General features: G+C 43.9%; 1 protein-coding gene across 7 annotated transcripts in view; it reads left to right on the top strand.

Annotated features, from left to right (window-relative positions):
• Window positions 1-2,093: 2,093 nt before the first annotated feature.
• The window catches only part of klc3 (kinesin light chain 3), a 73,159-nt gene continuing 55,164 nt past the window's right edge, over window positions 2,094-20,088 (top strand). For 3 of the 7 annotated variants that reach the window (XM_078533259.1, XM_078533264.1, XM_078533265.1), the window contains exon 1: window positions 6,050-6,220. In XM_078533259.1, the coding sequence (XP_078389385.1) occupies window positions 6,216-6,220 (5 nt within the window). In that variant the 5' untranslated portion in view covers window positions 6,050-6,215. Of the gene's footprint in view, window positions 2,216-3,680; window positions 3,727-6,049; window positions 6,221-6,393; window positions 6,489-19,859; window positions 19,975-20,088 lie in introns of those variants that run through there. The other 4 variants (XM_078533260.1, XM_078533261.1, XM_078533262.1 and 1 more) reach the window with 4 other exon arrangements.

The following is a 20,088-nucleotide window of genomic DNA, read 5'->3' on the forward strand; positions in this document are numbered from 1 at the left end:
CCTTCAGAAGGTGGTGGTGAGCCACCTTCTTGAACTGCTGCAGTCCATGTGGTGTAGGTACACCCACAGTGCTGTTAGGGAGTTCCAGGATTTTGACCCAGCAACAGTGAAGGAACGGCCGATATATTTCCAAGACAGGTTGGTGAGTTGCTTGGAGGGGAAATTTCAGGTGGGGGTGTTCCCATCTACCTGCTGCCCTTGTCCTTCTAAGTGGTTGAGGTCACGAACTTGGAAGGTGCTGTTGAAGGAGTCTTGGTGAGTTCCTGCAGTGCATCATGTAAATGGTACACACTGCTGCCACTGTGCGTCGGTGATGGAGGGAGTGAATGTTTAAGGTGGTGGAAGGTGATCAAGATGACTGTTTTGTCCTGGATGGTGTGGAGCTTCTCGAGTGTTGAGGGAGCTGCACTCATCCAGACAAGGCACTCCTGACTTGTGCCTTGTAGATGGTGGGTAGGCTTTGGGGAGTCAGGAGGTGAGTTACTTGCTGCAGAATTGCCAACCTCTGACTTGCTCTTGTAAGCCACAGTATTTATATGGCTAGTCCAGTTCAGTTTCTGGTCAATGGTAACCCCCAGGGTGTTGATGGTGAAGAATTGAGTGATGGTAATGCCATTGAACATCAATGGGCGATGGTTAGATTCTCTCTTGTTGGAGATGGTCATTGCCTGTGCCAGATCCAGGACAGCACAAGTGCCTTGTGTGGCGCGAATTTTACTTGCCACTTATCAGACCATTTTATACCATTCATTTCCTTTCATCCTCACCACTCAAGCTGGACCTGATTGTGCCAGGCCCTTTGCCCACTCAATGCCAGTGCAAGGAGAAGGGAATCCATCGGAGGAATGGTGAGTCTCTGCCTACAATATGCAGCCGCTGGGACCCCATCTATTAGCAGCAGAATTGCAAGAGGAAATGTTCATATTTATATAGCATCTTTCAAGTAGCAACACACCCCAAGGTGCTTCACAAGAGCGATTGTGAAATAAAATTTGACACTGAACCATATAAGGAAATATTAGGGCTGATGCCCAAAAGCTTGGCCAAAAAGGCAGGTTTTAAGGAGCATCTTAAAGGAGGGGAGAGGTAGCGAGGCAGTGGGGTTTAGGGTGGGAATTCCAGAGTTAAGGATCCAGCTGAAGGGACGACCGCCACAGGTGGCGCGATGGAAATTGGAGACACGAGGATAAAATTATCCAATTTGGCAGAGTTATAGGTCTTGAGGAGTTTAGGGAGGTAAGGGGGCGGGCAAGGCCTGAGGATGAGAATTTTAAAATAAAAGGAAGCAACTGGAAACATTGAATTCTGTCAGAATTCTGTGACTCTGAGCAGGAGCCCAAGGGTCAGTGGTTGCAGGTAGGTGCTGACGTCAGATGGGTGAAAATCAAGCCTGTCAGCTGGAGCTCAGTGGACAGGTGCTCTCACCTCCTGAGCCAGAGTGGGTGGTTTTGAGTCCTGCTCCGCAGACCTGAGTATGTAATCCAGTCTGACCCTCCCAGTGTTTAAACTGAGGCCAAATCTGCCCAAGTGGTGGACACTATTTGTTTCCTGGCTAACATTTAACCTCAACCAACAACAGGAAGACGGATGAAGTGGTTGTCTTTCACATTGCTGTTTGTGGGAGCTTGCTGTGCGCAAATTGGCTGCACTTTTTCTACATCGCAAAAGTGACTGCGCCTCAAAAACAGTATTTAATTGGCTGTAAATTGCTTTGGGACTGTCTTTTGGAAAAAGAATCGCATTTTAAAGTAAAAAAATTCCGGATAGCAATGGTTTGTGATGAATGTAACACAAAGAGGTCAAGTTTGGCATCAACTTGACTAAAGGCAACGGTGCTGAGATCACGTGACGGGCTTCGGGCCAGCCGATTACGTCACCGCATCCCCGTCACGTGACGGAACAATGACGGGACGGAAACGCGAACCAATCGGGGCAGAGCCCTTCGGCCGCTCGGTCACGTCATCGACTCCCCGTCACACGCGACGGGACCCAGGCACCCCCCCCCTCCCCATGACGGCGGGGGCGGGGCTTTCCTCCCCGGGGCGGGGCAAGGCGGGGCGGTCACCTAGCAACGGGGCCCTTGGTGACGGGAGGCGAGAGATTGGGAGACCGGCGGAGGAGGGACGGGCACCGGGCACCGGGCAAGGAGGGCCCCTCACCGCCACCCCCCCCCCCCCCACCACTGCAGCACCGGCCCCGAGCGCGGCGGAGAGCGGTGAGTGCAGCAGCGGGAAAGCCGAAGGCTCAAATCATCCCCCCCACCCCCTCAGGCTCAACCCTCCCCTAGTGATGGGTAGGATGGTGCAGGTTAACCCATTAACCAGTTATTAACCAGCACCTAACTAACTAACTAACTAACACAAAACTCATCTCTATTTGCTAATTAGAAATTCAATGTTTTAAGTTATTTCCTTATTTTTTGTTTATTTCATATCTAATATATAAGTATAATATACTTAATATTATATTACACATAGTTAATATTTAATTGTCTATTAAATTATCTTCATTTTGCATTTTAATTTTTCATTTAATCTTTTTTAAATTTTGTTGATGTTTTATTTACATTTCTGTACCAGGTTTCGTTTATTCCTCTGTTTAATATTTTAGTTTTATTTTTGTTTAATATCCTCCGTTATGAATTTTATTTTAAATTTCTGCACAATGTTTTATTTTTACTTTGTTTTAATATTTTAGTTTTATTTTTGTTTAATATCCTCCGTTATGAATTTTATTTTAAATTTCTGCACAATGTTTTATTTTTACTTTGTTTTAATATTTTAGTTTTATTTTTGTTTAATATCCTCCGTTATGAATTTTATTTTAAATTTCTGCACAATGTTTTATTTTTACTTTGTTTTAATATTTTAGTTTTATTTTTGTTTAATATCCTCCGTTATGAATTTTATTTTAAATTTCTGCACAATGTTTTATTTTTACTTTGTTTTAATATTTTAGTTTTATTTTTGTTTAATATCCTCTGTTATGAATTTTATTTTAAATTTCCGCACAATGTTTTATTTTTACTTTTGTTTTAATATTTTAGTTTTATTTTTGTAATCCTACTTTATGAGTTTTTTGTTTCGTGTTTTACTTTAAATTTCTGTACCGCGTTTTGCTTTTATTTTGTTTAATATTTTGGTTTTACTTTTGTTTCATATCCTCTGTTATGAATTTGCTGTTTCATATTTTATTTTAAATTATTGTACAATATTTTATTTCTATTTTGTTTAAATATTTTGGTTTTACTTTTGTTTCATATCCTCTGTTATGAATTTTTAAAATACTTTATTTTAAATTTCTGTACAATGTTTTATTTTCATTTTGTTTAATATTTTAGTTTTATTTTTGTTTAATATCCTCTATTATGAATTTGTTTTTTAATATTTTATTTTAAATTATTGTACAATATTTTATCTCTATTTTGTTTAATATTTAATATCTTCACTTTTTTGATATTTTATGTGTAATTTATTTTTGTTCAATATTTTACTTTACATTTTAATTTATGTTTATTTTATGTTTTTAATTTTTTTATATTACATTTAACCTCATTAATTTTACGTTCAATATTCTAATATATTTTTAAATTTTGCCTATATTTTATATTTATCATTTAATTTTTATATTTTATTTAATTCATACTTAATATTATTTTTATTTATTTTAGGGTTGTGAATCTCTGGAATTCTCTACCCCAGGGAGCTGTAGATACTCAGTTGTTGAGTATGTTCAAGACCGAGTGATAGATTTTTGGACTCTGTAGGAATTAAGGGGTATGAGATAGGGCAGGAAGATCAGAAACAATCCTACAGTATTAATTGACAGAGCAGGCTCGAGGGGCTGAATAGCCTACTCCTGCTTCTAGTTTTATTTAACTGATAATTAGTAAATTAGGTAACAAATTTATTCACTAACTTAACACCTTCTGCTCATGAGACAATTAGTGAGCAATTTAGACTAATTAATTTAATTGTACAACTATTCCCTCATTTTGTAATCTCATACCAATAATGCAACACAAATTCTTTGCGCCTGTCTAACTCTTCAATCAGTTGAATGATTATTACTTTAATGATTTCACGTTTAACGGTTCACCCAGGTAATAATCAAACATCTAATTAATCAGACTGGCTGAAGATTAAATTTGGCAACATGGAAAGATGATCTCTACTAGAATTTTGTGAAGTTACAACGCAAACAATAAATCAAATACATTCAGGAATGAACTCAGGAGAGGGCATGTTTGAGGATGAGTGCGGTTAGTGGACTGCTGTCCAATCCAAACTTTCATCTTGACTAGCTGCCTTTCATGAAAGCCCAGTTAATGTTGTGTTAATGTCTTTCATGCAAGTTTCAGCAACAGTCAAGTTCTGACAGAAGCAAGTCGGATAAATATTTTCTGCTTTCATAGAAGGTACAGCATGGAAAGAGGTCATTCAGCCCAACACTTCTATGCTGGTGTCTCTATGAACACAATAGGAGCTGGAGTGGTCCCTTAAACCTGCTCTTCCATTCAGTGTCGTGGCAGAACTACCTCAACACTTAGCCGCTCTATTCCTTGATTTATTTATGCTCCAAACAAACCCCCATCCCGCCCCCCTCCATTTTCATCTCAACCTGTCAGCATAACTTTCTACTCCTTAATTCTCCCTTAGGGGCTTGTCCAGCTTCCCTCTTAAATGCATTTATACTATTCAGCTCAACCACTCGCTGTGGTAGTGAGTTCTCACCATTCTCTTTCCTGAGTGCTTTATTAGTGACCATCTTCCAATTATGGTCTCCAACTTTGGTCTCTCCCACAAGCGGAAACATCTTCTCTATGTCTACCCTATCAAATCCCTTCACGATCTTAAAGACCTTCATTAGGTCACCAATAGGCCTTCCCTTTTCTAGAGAAAAGAGCCCCTGCCTGTTTAGGGTTAGAAAGTAAGACCTGCATTTGTATAGTGCTTTTTACAACCACTGGATCTCAAAGTGCTCCACGGCCAATGAAATACTTTTGAAGAGTAGTCACTGTTGTAAACAAGGCAGCCAATTTGCGCGCAGCAATATGATAATCACCAGATCGTCTAGTTTTTAGTGATGTTGGTTGAGGATAAATATTGGCCAGGAGAACTCGCCTGCTGTTCTTCAGAATAATGCAGTGCGTTCATTTACATCCATCAGATTGGTTAAATATCCCATCCAAATGGTTAAATATCCCATCCAAAAGACGGCACCTCCGACAGTGCAGCACTCCCTCAGTACTGCACTGGAGTGTCAGCCTTGATTTTTGTGCTGAAGCCCTGGAGTGGGACTTAAACCTGGAACCTTGCGATTCAGAGGTGAGGGTGCTACCAGCTAAGTCACTTCTGACACGGTTTCCTGACAAGCATATCCTCTCTGTTCTGGTGTCATATTGTGACGATTTGTTTTCATAACTACGTTGTATGTTTGCCTGATGCGTACCTCATTTTCCTTCAGTGTAACACACATCTCCCCAGGCAAGGAGCTATAGTGGGGCTCACTCCCAGGTTAGCAATTTGGAGATATTCTTCCCAGTGTTTTCCCTGCGATCCTGTTGTGGAATTTTCACGTCGCGTCTACCTAAATAGTAAATGCCAAGCAAGAGTTGTTTTGCCCTTCTGAGCTCGACGTGTATTGGGAGGGGGCCTTTTCTCACAGCCAAACGTGAAGATGAATTAGTAATCATTACAGACCTATCATTTGTGTTGGGAATGATAAAAGTATTACAGCAAAAACATGCTGGCGTGACATGCAAGTGCGTTAGTTTAAGTGCAGCTGACACCAATACCCTAGAGAGATGTAGTAACAACATTGTTCCCTGGTTTGCAGTTATATATTTCAGCCCCCAACAAAGCACACTGTATCTTCTGCATCGTGGATACCGCTGAGATTAAGCATCCTCAGGAATTCCCTGTTGGCTTTAAGTTTACAGAAGCATCTGTTGGGATGTGTGCTACCTAGTGCCTCGCCCATTTTCCCTTCTCTTTGTTTTCTTCCAATCAAAACAGAGCGGCTGGCTGTAACTGAGAGTGTTGGCACAAGGTGGGGCACACGGTATCAACCTTCAAAACAATTCTTCCCCATTGCCTCTGCAAAGTGCTTATCCTGGGAGATGTTGTTTTGATACATATAGAAAAGGAAAGGGTTTTTTTTTTGTAAAGCTTTCTCTAAAGAGCAGCCTTGCCGAGAAAGAGGAACTGTTAAACATGAGGTAATTTTTTTTTTACATCTAATTCACATGCCTTAATTTGCCTGTATTTTACTAGTCATTATCTGAAAGGTTGTGCTGACTTGCTGGAATAGCTCACCATTTAATCGGCTGTTTCAACAAAGCTGTGAACAAGCATATAATTATATGAATATTAATTGTACGCTTAATGTCAGCACCTCTCTTGAAGCTGGGGAGTTCTGCTCGTCGACCAACTAAAGCTACTCTCTGGCTTCACTGAAGACTGAGAAGCATAGCAACTGTTTAGCTTGTGAGTAATGTTGGTGCTTTTTATTCTCTTGTCTCTAATCTGCTGTGGTGATTCTCTCTGTTGTCCTTCAACCTGCAGTTTTTAAGCTCATGCTTCTATCTTGAGTTCAAATTTGGTTTGACAGCAATGGATGTGATCTTGTCGATGGCGCTGTGAGTAAGTGTATTATTTAATGTGTAACAGAGGCGGACAGACCAGGAAAGCCCCGTCCTGTATGCCTGGTCACCGCCGCAATTAGTTGATCTCAGTCGGGGTGAGAATAGTGGGGGCAAAGTGAGGGATGAGGAACAAGCAGGCAGTTTTTCATTGCTGATGGTGTGGGCAGAGAATTGTGTTTGTGACTTCATGTCCAGTCAAACGCCCCACCTGTATATTCCTTAGGTTCTTATGCAGGGAGGGCCGCTTAGGTGAAGGGTAGGGAGGCCTCCCTCACTCGCGGAGCTGTACTCCAGTAAACAATAAGGCTGGGATTGGGCAGGCGGGGAAAAGCAGGGTAGAGGAAATATCGGTCTGCTTCCAATGAGTTTTAAATGTGTGCGCGTCTGTTCTTATGGAGACACCTGGTGATAAAAGCTTCTGGAATGGGCAGACCCACCGTGTGCATTGTAGCAACTGCTACTCTGCACCCCTGCCGTCTCAGCAGAAACCCGAGAACGAAGAATGGAAAACAAGTTATTCAGCATTGAAACGTGGCCAAGTAGCTGGAGTGTGGCCTCTTAATCTATTAATAATGAGATTCCCATTGATTCTTCCGCTCCTCCTTTCCTGACAGCTAATCGTGCTGCAGATATTCGTGGAGTTAATAGCACAAAAATAGTTTAATTTTCTGCTTGAATCCTTGATGTGGTGCAGAACTTCTAATGTGTTTACAAAGGGAAAGAGGGGCAGAGGTCAGAGGGTAAGAATTTGCATTTCTATAGCGCCTTTCACAACCTCAGGACGTCACAAAGCATTTTAGTTTACAGCCAATGAAACACTTTTGAAGTGTAGTCACTGTTGAAATGTTGGAAACGCAGCAGCCAATTGACACACAGCAAGATCCCACGATCCACAGTGACCATGTAACCTGTTTTAGTGATGTTGGTGGAGGGATAAATAGATGGAGGACACAAGGGCGAAATCTCCTGCTCTATTTCAAATAGAGCAAAGGGACTTTTTACGTCTGAGGGTAGATGGGGCCTCAGTTTTATGCTTCATTCATAAGATGGCACAGCACCTCGAACAGTGCGGCACTCCCTCTTTACTGCAATGGGAGTGTCAGCCTGGATTTTGTGCCCAAGCCTCTGGTATGGGACTTCAACCCACAACCTCCTGCTTCAGACGAGAGTGTTATAACTTACCCAAAACATCTTGGCACAACACACTTAATCATTTTTGAAAAGCATCTTATTCTTTAGCGAATTCTTTTGTTTTTAATGTTTGGAATGGTAGTGAGATGAATTGAACACCTTTTTCATCAGTGTAGTGGTTTCATCTCTTTTATCTGTTTATGAGATGTGTTCTTTTTTATTTATTCACGGGATGTGGGCTTCGCTGGCTAGGGCAGCATTCATTGCCCATCCCTAGTTGCCCTTGAGAAGGTGGTGGTGAGCTGCCTTCTTGAACCGCTGCAGTCCGTGTGGTGTAGCTACACCCACAGTGCTGTTAAGAAGGGAGTTCCAGGATTTTGACCCAGTGACAGTGAAGGAACGGTGATATATTTCCAAGTCAGGATGGTGAGTGACTTGGAGGGGAACTTCCAGGTGGTGGTGTTCCCATCTATCTGCTGCCCTTGTCCTTCTAGATGGTAGTGGTCATGGGTTTGGAAGATGCTGTCTAAGGAGCCTTGGTGAATTCCTGCATCTTGTAGATGGTACACACACTGCTGCTACTGTGAGCCGGTGGTGGAGGGAGTGAATGTTTGTGGATGGGGTGCCAATCAAGTGGGGCTGCTTTGTCCTGGACAGTGTCAAGCTTCTTGAGAGTTGTGGGAGCTGCACTCATCCAGGCAAGTGGGGAGTATTTCATCACACTCCTGACTTGTGCCTTGTAGATGGTGGACAGGCTTTGTGAAGTCAGGAGGTGAGTTACTTGCCACAGGATTCCTAACCTCTGACCTGCTCTTGCAGCCACAGTATTTATATGGCTAGTCCAGTTCAGTTTCTAGTCAATGGTAACCCCCCAGGAAGTTGATAGTGTGGGATTCAGTGATGGTAATGCTATTGAACGTCAAGGGGTGATGGTTAGATTCTCTCTTGTTGGAGATTGTCATTGCCTGACACTTGTGTGGTACGAATGTTACTTGCCACTTGTCAGCCCAAGCCTGGATATTGTTCAGGTCTTGCTGCATTTGTACATGGACTGCTTCAGTATCTGAGGAATTGTAAATGGTGCTGAACATTGTGCAATCATCAATGAACATCCTCACTTCTGACCTTATGATGAAGTAGCTGAAGATGGTGGGGCTGTGGACACTACCCTGAGGAACTCCGGCAGTGATGTCCTGGAGCTGAGATGACTGACCTCCAACAACCACAACCATCTCCTTTGTGCTAGATATGACTCCAACCAGTGGAGAGTTTTCCCCCTGATTCCTATTGACTCCAGTTTTGCTAGGGCTCCTTGATGCCACACTCAGTCAAATGTGGCCTTGATGTCAAGGGCAGTCACTGTCACCTCACCTTGGGAGTTCAGCTGTTTTGTCCATATTCGAACCAAGGCTGTAATGAGGTCAAGAACTGAGTGGCCTTGGCGGAACTCAAACTGGACGTCAGTGAGCAGGATATTGCTGAGCAAGTGCTGCTTGATAGCACTGTTGATGACCCCTTCCATTACTTTACTGATGATCAAGAGTGGACTGATGGGGTGGTAATCGGCCAGGTTGGATTTGTCCTGCTTTTTGTGTAGAGGATATACCTGGGCAATTGTCTACATTGCCGGGTAGATGCCAGTGTTGTTGCTGTACTGGAACAGCTTGGCTAGGGGCGCGGCAAGTTCCAGAGCAGAAGTCTTCAGTACTATTGCCGGAATATTGTCAGGGCCCTTTGCAGTATCCAGTGCCTTCAGCTGTTTCTTGGTATCACGTGGAATGAATTGAATTGGCTGAAGACTGGCATGCGTGATGCTGGGGACCTCCAGAGGAGGCCGAGATGGATTATCTACTAGGCACTTCTGGCTGAAGCAAATGCTTCAGCCTTATCTTTTGCACTGATGTGCTGGGCTTCCCCATCATTGAGGATGGGGATATTTGTGGAGCCTCCTCCTCCAGTGAGCTGTTTAATTGTCCACCACCATTCACAACTGGATGTGGCAGGACTTCAGAGCTTAGATCTAATCCGTTGGTTGTGGGATCGCTTAGCTCTGTCTATCACTTGCTCCTTATACTGTTTGGCACACAAGTAGTCCTGTGTTATAGCTTCACCAGATTGACACCTCATTTTTAGGTATGCCTGGTGCTGCTCCTGACATGCCCTCCTGCACCCTTCATTGAACCAGGGTTGATCCCCTGGCTTGATGGTAATGGTAGAGTGGGGGATATGCCAGGCCATGAGGTTACAGATTGTGTTAGAGTACAATTCTGCTGCTGCTGATGGCCCACAGCACTTCCTGGCTGCCCAGTCTTGAGTTGCTAGATCTGTTCGAAATCTATCCCATTTAGCACGGTGGTAATGCCACACAACGCAATGGAGGGTATCCTCAATGTGAAGGCAGGACTTCACTTCCACAACAACTGTGCGGTGGTCACTCCTACCGATACTGTCATGGACAGATGCATCTGCGGCAGGCAGGTTGGTGCGGATGAGGTCAAGTACGTTTTTTCCTCTTGTTGGTTCCCTCACTACCTGCCGCAGATCCACTCTAGCAGCTATGTCCTTTAGGTCTCAGCAAGCTTGGCCAGTAGTGGTGCTACTGAGCCATTCTTGGTGATGGACATTGAAGTCCCCCACCCAGAGTACATTCTGTGCCCTTGCCACCCTCAATGCTTTCTCCAAGTGCTGTTCAACATGGAGGAGTCCTGATTCATCAGTTGAGGGAGGGGGGTATGTGGTAATCAGCAGGAGGTTTTCTTGCCCATGTTTGACCTGATGGCATACGGTGCGGAATCGATGTTGAAGACTCCCAGGGCAGTTCCCTCCCAACCATATATCTCTGCTGGGCCCGTCCTGCCAGTGGGACAGGACATACCTAGGGATGGTGATGGTGGTGTCTGGAACATTTATCTGTCAGATATGATTCCGTGGGGATGACTACGTCAGACTGTTGCTTGACTAGTCTGTGAGGTAGCTCTCACTAGCCCCCAGATGTTAGTAAGGAGGACTTTGCAGGGTCGACAGGGCTGAGATTGCCTTTGTCGTTTCCGGTGCCTAGGTCGATGCAGGGTCGTTCATCCAGTTTCATTCCTTTTTTGAGACTTTGCAGCTGTTTGATACAACTGAGTGGCTTGCGAGGCCATTTCAGAGAGCATGTAAGAGTGAACCACATTGCTGTGGGTCTGGAGTCACATGTAGGCCAGACCAGGTAAGGACGGCAGATTTCCTTCCCTAAAGGGCATTAGTGAATCAGGTGGGTTTTTACAACAGTCGACAATGGTTTCATGGTCACCATTAGACTTTTAATTCCAGATTTTTATTGAATTCAAACCTGGGTCCCCAGAGCATAATATCACTATGCCATCGCCTCCCCAGTATTTGTTGCTCATCCCTAACAGCCCTTGAGAAGCTGTGGCGAGTTTCTGTCTTGAACAACTCCAGTCTATGTGTTGTAGGTACACCCGCAGTGCTATTAGGGAGGGAGTTCCAGGATTATGACCCAGTAATGCTGAAGGAATGGCTTTGCATTCCCAAGTCAGGATGGTGCATGATTTGGAGGGGAACTTGCAAGTTGTGGTGTTCCCATGCAGCTGCTGCTTTTGTGCTGCTGAATCATACAAGAATCATGGAATTATTACAGCACAAAAGGAGACCATTCAGCCCAGCATGTCTGTGCTAGCTCTCTGCAAGAGCAGTGCACCTAGTTTCACTCATAGGAACGCAGGAAATAGGAGCAGGAGTAGGCCATTCAGCCCCTCGAACCTGCTGCACCATTCAACTAGATCATGGCTGATCTACCTCAACACTTTATTCCTGCACTATCCCCATATCCTTTGATATCTTTAGTATCTAGAAATCTATCGATCTCTGTCTTGAACATACTCAATGACTGAGCCTATAAAGCCCTCGGGGTAAAGAATTCGGAAGATTCACCATCCTCTGAATGAAGAAGTTCCTCCTCATCTCAGCCCTAAATGGCCTTCCCCTTATTCTGACACTGACTCTCCTGGTTCTAGATCCCTCATCCAGGGGAAACATCCTTTCTGCATCTACCTTATTCAGATCCTCTTGCAATAAAGGCCAACGTACAATTTGCCTTATGAACAAGGACACCCAGGTCCCTTTGGACATCAACACGTCCCAATCTCTCACCATTTAAGAAATACTGTACATTTCTGTTTTTCTTACCAAAGTGGATAACTTCACATTTTTACACATTATATTCCATTTGCCATATTCTTGCCCACTCAACTAGCCTGTCTGAATCGCCTTGATGCCTCTCTGCATCCTCCTCACCACTCACGTTCCCACCTAGTTTTGTGTCATCAGCAAACTTGTGGAAATATTACATTTGGTCCCCACATCCAGATCTTGATATAGGTTATGAATAGCTGGGGCTCAAGCACTGATCCTTGCGATATCCCACTAGTCACAGCCTGCCAAACTGAAAATGGCCGGTTTATTCCTACTCTCTGTTTCCTGTCCGTTAACTAATTCTCAGTCCATGCTAGTATAACACCTCCAATCACATGTGTTCTAATTTTGCGCAGTAACCTCCTGTGTGCGAGCTTACGGAAAGCCTTCTGAAAATCCAAATACACCACATCCACTGGTTCCCCTTTATTAATTCTGCTAGTTACGTCCTCAAAAAACTCTAACAGGTTTGTCAAACACGATTTAGCTTTCATAAATCCATGTTGACTCTGCCCAATCCTACCAGTTATCACATCCTTTACAATAGATTCTAGCGTTTTCCCTACTACTGATGTCAGACTAGCAGGACTGTAGTTCCCTGTTTTCTCTCTCCTTCCTTTCTTAAATAGTGGGGTTACATTTGTTACCTTGCAATCTGCAGGAACTGTTCCAGAATCTCTAGAATTTTGGAAGATGATCACCAGTGCGTCCACTATCCCTACACATACCTCTTTCAACACTCTGGGATGTAGATCATCAGGCCCAGAGGATTTATCAACTTTTAGTCCCATTAATTTCTCCATTATTACTTTATTACAAATACTAATTTCTTTCATTTCCTCATTCTCGTTAGCCCCTTGGTTCTCTAGTATTTCTGGGAGGTTTTTTGTATCTTCCTCTGTGAAGACAGACACAAAGTATTTGTTTAGTTTCTCTGCCATTTCCTTATTCCCCATTGTAAATTCTCTTGTCTGTGCCTGTAGTGGGCCTACATTTCTCTTTGCTAATCTTTTCCTTTTTACACACCTATCGAAGCTTTTACAGTCTGTTTTTATGTTTCTGGCTAGTTTACTTTCATATTCTATTTTCTTTCTTAGTTTCTTGGTCCTCCTTTGTTGAATTCAAAATGCTTGCAATATTTAGTTTAAAGCCCTCTCCACTGCCCTGGTTACATGACTTGCTGGAACATTGGTCCCAGCACAGTTCAGTTGAAGACCATCCCGACAGTACAGCTCCCACTTTCCCCAGTACTAGTGCCCATTCAGTGCGGTAATGGTTGCATATGTAAATCCTGTGTAAACTGCTTAGAAAGTCACATTAGCCTGTGTGCTGGATTGTGGTCTCATCAGATCCAGGTGTAAATTAGAATTGGTAATATTTGAATCTCATTGATTCAGTAACAAAGGTATGTCACGGTACTGCTGATAACGCTGCTAGGCACTGCCCTTTCTGGTGCTTTCATTACCGAAGAGAAGCTAACTCTTTTTCAAAAACTAACAACTTTTTTTTTTGAATGGCCTCCCCCTGCGCTGTAACAATTCAGTGATTCTGTGAAAAGCAAAAATAAAGGCTCCTTAAGCCCTGTGCCAATAGTCTTTGTGATCGTTTTTAAAGCCCTTCCTCTTAAACTGTGCAGTTTGTGTCAAAGAACACATTCAGGACCGATTGGATAAATTACCGAAACATTCGCATGAATTATGAAATTCATTTTGCATTTCTTTGACAAGAGTGGAAAGCCCACGGGCCTGGATTTGTAAGCAAAAGGCAGCTGTGATGACAGAATACAATGTTTGAAAACGCACAGCGTGAGCATCATAGAAATTTACAGCACAAGAAGGAGGCCATTCAGCCCTTCCTGTCCATACCAGTCAAAAAAGAGCCATCCAGCCTAATCCCACTTTACAGCTCCTGGTCTGTAGCCCTGTTGGCACTCCAGGTGTATAAAGCCTTGAGGGTTTCCTTCCCCGACCACCTTTTCCGGCAGTGAGTTTCAGACATAAATAAAAACAGGGAATGCTGGAAAAACTCAGCTCGGTCTGAACATGCTAGCTCTGAAGAAGAGTCATACGGACTCCAAACATTAACTCTGTTTCTCTTTCCACAGATGCTGCCAGACCCGCTGAGTTCTTCCAGCATTTTTTGTTTTTATTTCAGATCTCCAGCATCCGCAGTATTTTGCTTTTATTTTAGTGAGCTTCAGACCCTCACCGCCCCTCTGGGTGAAAGTATTTCTCCTGAAGTTTCCTCTAATCCTTCTGCGAACGACTCTAAATCTACGCCCCTTGTTTACTGATCTCTCTGCTATGGAAATCATTTCCGACAATGGTCGATGCAGTGAGTTTCCCTTCCGGGGGTGAAATACCTGGCAGCGTGTTCGCTATTGAAGCTCTTGTGTGTCCACGTGCCAAGTGCTGGCACCACCAGGAGCTTGAATGAAAACAGAGAGTGCCAACTTGGCATCTGAAAGCGAAAAGGTACCTTAGCATTCCGAGTGGGACCATCTGCAAGGATCTTGGGAAGGCAGGCATGTGGAACTTCCTACGGTTCTGATGAAACTACCTGCCTGTAACATTAGTCTCTCTTTCCAAAGGCTGGCTATACAGCTGTGCTTTGCTGAATGTTTCCTGCTCTTAGTCTAGATTTCTACATTTGTATGCTTCATCACTTATGTGGTTGCGGAGATCTGTCCGTCTCCTTGGTCACTGCAAAGCAGCGTGTGTTGTGACGGTGGGGGAGGATAGGGAGAAGGGAAAACTGGTAGTACTGTTTTCACAGATACCCAACTAAATTTGGGTTTGTCAAAACATTCCCCCTGTCCTTCTCTCTTTTTTTAGAAGGTTACAACTCCTGGGCAAGATACCAGAAAATGCTAGAGGCTGACAAACCCTGTACGTGTTTTGCGCAAAGCCCTGTCTGATTGTGTTTGATAATCTGCCATTCTCATTCTAATCCAGTCCCCTGGTTAAGAATGTTGCCTGCAGGCTAGGTTTTAAGTACACCGTGGTTCCAAAGTGCTTAAAAGAGCTTTCACTCCTTCAGGGACTTTGACAGCAGGATGGGAGAGTGGGAGAGATTTTGTTGCTCAGATAGCTTTGCAAGGTTCAAGCTGAGGGACCCTGGTTCAATGGAGAAATGTGACCCAAGCCTAACTGTATTCTCACACAGCGCCCACAGACCTGCTCTTCCAGCAAGGATCACTGGGTCGTGATCAGTCACCCATTGAATGATGGCACTCAGCCATTGTGAATGATGCACGAGGGTCTGAATTCCTGTTCTGCCCTGTGTTTCCCCTGGCGTAGTGGAGGCAGGTTCAATGAAAGCCTTCAAAAGGGAATGAGACAGTTATCTGATAAAGGAAGAATGTGCAGGGCTACGGGGAGAAGGCAGGAGAATGGCACTAAGTGAATTGCTCAGTAGGAGAGCCGGTACAGACATGATGGGCCTCCTATGTAACAATTCTGTGGTAAGGTCGCTGGACTAGTAATCCAGAGGTCCAGGCTAATGCTCAGGGGACATGGGTGCAAATCCCACCACAGCAGCTGGAGGTATTCAAATTCAATTAATAAAAAATCTGGAATTGAAAGCTAGTCTCAGTAATGGTGACCATGAAACTATCATCGATTGTTATAAAAACCCATCTGGTTCACTGATGTCCTTTAGGGAAGAAAATCTGCCATTCTTACCCGGTCTGGCCTACATGTGACTCCAGATCCACAGCAATGTGGTTGACACTTAACTGCCCTCTGAAATGGTCTAGCAAGCCAGTTTAAGGGCAATTAGTGATGAGCTATAAATGCTGTCCTTATCATGATACCCAGATCTCGTGAAAGAATTTTTAAAAAGTCCTTAACGATAGAAGTTAATGACAGGAGACATTTACCCATTATGTTTGTACCACCTCCTTGCTAGAGCGATCCAAACCTCATCTCACTGTCCTGCTGTCTCCTCATAGTCCTATCTTTTTCTCCGCTTTGAGTATTTGTTCACCTTTCCCGTATAGGTACATTTGTCTCAGTCTCATCCAATCCTTAGCAGAAAAGCACTCCATTCTTCAATAATTTTCCGTGTACATTCTGCCTCTCTCACTCTCTCTTTCTGTCTCTCACTAATGTAGTGCATTTTAAAAATTTAACCTTTCATTGGATGTGGACACCATTGGATAGGCCAGCATTTATTGCCCATCCCTAATTACCCTTAAGAAGGTGGTGGTGAGCTGCCTTCTTGAACCACTGTTGTCCATGTAGTGTAGGTATACCCACAGTGCTGTTAGGGAGGGAGTTCCAGGATTTTGACCCAGCGACAGTGAAGGAACGGCGATATAGTTCCAAGTCAGGATGGTGAGTGGCTTGGAGGGAAACTTGCAGTTGAAGTTGTTCCCATGCGCCTGCTGCCCTTGTCCTTCTAGGTGATAGGGATCACGAATTTGGAAGGTGCTGTCAAAGGAGGCTTGATGAGTTGCTGCAGTGCATCTTGTAGATGGTACACACACTGCTGCTACTGTGCATGAGGGCGTGAATGTTTAAGGTATTGTATGGAGTGTCAATCCAGCGGACTGTTTTATCCTGGATTTTGCCACGCTTCTTGGAGTGTTGTTGGAGCTGCACTCACCCAGGCAAGTGGAGAGTATTCCATCACATTTCTGACTTGTGTGTTGTAGATGGTGGACAGGCTTTGGGGAGTCAGGAGCCTCTGACATCTGATCCCAGCCTCTGACCTACTCTTGTCGCCATGGTTTTTATATGGCTAGTCCAGTTCAGATTCCAGTCAATGGTAACCCCCAGGATAATATTACCAATTGTAATAACCCCTTGCCTTGGCCAGGATCAGCCAATAGCACAGACTGATGATTGAAGCTGTAGCCTTATTGGCCAGGCTACCTCCGACAGTTTCTAATCGTCGGACTGGTGTATTATGAATACATCATGATTCCTGAAATGCATAGCTGAAACAGCCAGCTAGTTAATCTTTCGAATTCAGCCATTTTTTAAAACAAAAATTATACTTTCTACGCTGTACAAGGTGAGATGTATTGCTGATGGAACTTTCTATATTAGACACCCAGTGCTAACATTAAGCCCAGGCTCAGTTGGTAGCATGCTCGTCTCTGAGTCACGAGGTTCCAGGTTCAAGTTCCAGGGCTTGAGCACAAAAACTGAGACTGACACTCCAGTGCAATACTGCAGGAGTGATGCTTGTCGAAGTGCCAAATTTCAATGAGACATTAAACTGAGGCCCCATCTGTCTGCTTGTGTCGATGTGAAAGGTACCATTGCACTATTTTGAAGAAGAGCAGGGAAGTTCTCCCCAGTGTCCTGGCCAATATTTATCCCTCAATCAACATCACAAAAACAGATTATCTGGTCATTACTTTGCTGTTTGTGGGATTTTGCATTGCCCAAATTAGATGCTGCATTTCCTACATTACAACTGTGACCACCCTTCAAAAGTACTTAATTGGCTGTAAAGTGCTTTGAGCTATCTGGTGGTCCTGAAAGGGATGATAGGCCAAGTTAGCAGCTAAACATCACACTCACACCCATGCTCCAGAGTACCAACTGTGGGAGATTAACTGAAGCTCACTGTTATTGCTAGCTGAACCGTAGTTAGTGCACTGACTATTTTGGTGAACTGATCATTTAAAAACCCTGATATTAGGAGATTATTTTATATTTAAGCTTGGTTGTTTGTGTTTCGATATTTACGTTTGAGTCAGGATTTTATCTGGTGGGAGGGCAGTGGATGGGAATGAACAGTTCAGTGTTTGGCTCACTATAAATGCTGCATAGTAGCTGGGAGTGTGATTGCAGAAACAACCTTGTAGCACCCTCTATAACTCACGTGATAGTGTGGCAACGTAACCCTTCGCTAATTACAGCACATTGGTAATTACAGTAGAAAGAGCTGCAATGTCCTCAGAGAAGTATGTCTTCAAAGCTAACGAGGCAAGATGGGACACTTAAGCAATCGTTATTCATTCTTTGTTTTAATCTTCTCTGCTTTTGCCATCTGTCACTCGGGGAGGAGTGGGCCTTGTGGTAGTATCCCTACCTCTGGGCCAAAAGCTCTGGGTTCAAGCCTCATGCCAGGTCTCGTTGGCTATGGAAGGAGTGTTCGTGACACAGTTCAATGGGCTGTTAATCAGCCTGTTAATCCTTCCACAAACTCTCAACTATTCCCCAAAGGGGGAAAAAAAAGTGTGTGAAGATATGCTCAAGAGAAAAACTCCAGCAGGAGAGTTTCCTCAGCCGCTATCCACATGGTAAATATTTTTTTATTCATTCATGGATGTAGGTGCCGCTGGCTAGGCCAGCATTGGTTGCCCTTCCCTAATTACCCTTGAGAAGGTGGTGGTGAGCTGCCTTCTTGAACTGCTGGAATCCCTGTGGTGTAGGTACACCCGCAGTGCTGTTAGGGAGGGAGTTCTAGGATTTTGACCCAGTGACAGTGAAGGAACGGCGATCTGTTTCCAAGCCAAGATGGTGAGTGGCTTGGACAGGAACTTCCAGGTGGCGGTGTTATCCTAACCCATTGTGTTTACAATGTCACTACAGAGATTAGAGTAATACTGCCCACCACCGCCCCACCACCTGCTCCCGACACTTACCCTCCCCCTTTCCTCTCAGCTTTACTTACCCAAGTGTCAACCATTTGTGTGTGGTTCAAGTCCCTCTTCAGAGACTTGAAAACAAAGCTCAAGGCTGACACTCCGGTGCCAGTACTGAGGGAGCACTACACTGTCGGCCTTTCAGATGAGATGTTAAAGCACGGTCTCTTGTGCTCTAAGGTAAGTGTAAAAGATCCCATGGAACAGTTTCGAAGGGCAATTTTCCCTGGTGTTCTGCCCAATATTTATCCCTCAATCAGCATCATTAAAACAGATTACTTGGTCATCCCATTGCTTTTTGTGGGAGCTTGCAGTGCGCAAATTAGCTGCCGTATTTCCTACAACACTTCAGAAGAGCTTCATTGGCTGCAAAATGCTTTGGGGCATCCTGAGGTCATGAAAGGTGCTATAGAAAGGATGTTCCACAGCTCTTATCTCCTCAGTTTCCTCAACTTCAAGATAGACAACTGGTTTCTCAGTGTCTTTCCTGGAAAACTCTGAGGTAAACCACTCACCAAAAAGCAGTTTATTTTTCCTCATTTTTCCCTGCTGTCTTGTATGTTCACAACATGTGATAGAGGACTAAACTTTGAGTTTAAAAACATTTTGTTCTGCATATTTCTGTTTAAATTTGTTTTCAGGATAATGTTGTTAAGGCCACATTTATTGCCAATCCCTAGTTGTCCTCAAGTGATGGTGGTGGGCCTTCCCCCTTCAACCACGATGGTCCATGAGCGCAATTGTGGGGGTATTGGCAGTAAATATTGCCTGGTTGCCCACCTATATAATTCATCATCTGCAGAACCAAGCAGGGTGGTTTCGTAGACATTAGGGGCACTATTCATGTAGGAGTGGAGAGTTCTCAAACATCCCGGCAGCAATGCTCCCCCTAACATCCGGGAAAACATTAGCTGGTCATTCACATAATTGCAGCTTGTGGGACCTTGCAGCATGTAAAATGCCTGCCTCCAGACCATGACTGTACTATTATGTGAAATACTTTTGAGAGATGCGATAAAATGCTATTTAAATTCAAAAACCTTTCAGATATGCTGGGGAGGAATTTAAGGCCCTGCGTGACCCTGGGTCCCTCGTCTCTTGTTTCCCTTCTAATTTTCTGCCCGCCTTTCGTGAAGGAGCTGACTGTTCCTACTACGCTGTTTCATGGGCATTACATCTTTCTAGAATGCATGGGCACTCCCAAGTATGGGTTTAGGTGAAGAATTTCACCAGGTTATTTGGCTGTAGGAGCAGTTCTGTCTTTATTTCCCCTTTCCTGCTCAGGTTGAAAGGACAATTTTGGCTGTTCACCCCCTTCCCCATTTGAGAGGAGCTGACTCATCCCAGACTACGAAATAAATCTGGGACCTCTGGTCTGTATGGCCAAGTAAAACAGCAGGTAGTGCTTACTTTCATTTAGCCTTTGGGAAAGCTTAAGGCATTGTCTTTTCCATGATAGGCAGCTCACATCAATGCAAATGAATATTTAATTCCCGCTAATGGACTGTTTATC

The sequence above is a fragment of the Cetorhinus maximus genome, chromosome 32 (assembly GCF_964194155.1).
Source record: "Cetorhinus maximus chromosome 32, sCetMax3.hap1.1, whole genome shotgun sequence".
NCBI lineage: Eukaryota > Metazoa > Chordata > Chondrichthyes > Lamniformes > Cetorhinidae > Cetorhinus > Cetorhinus maximus.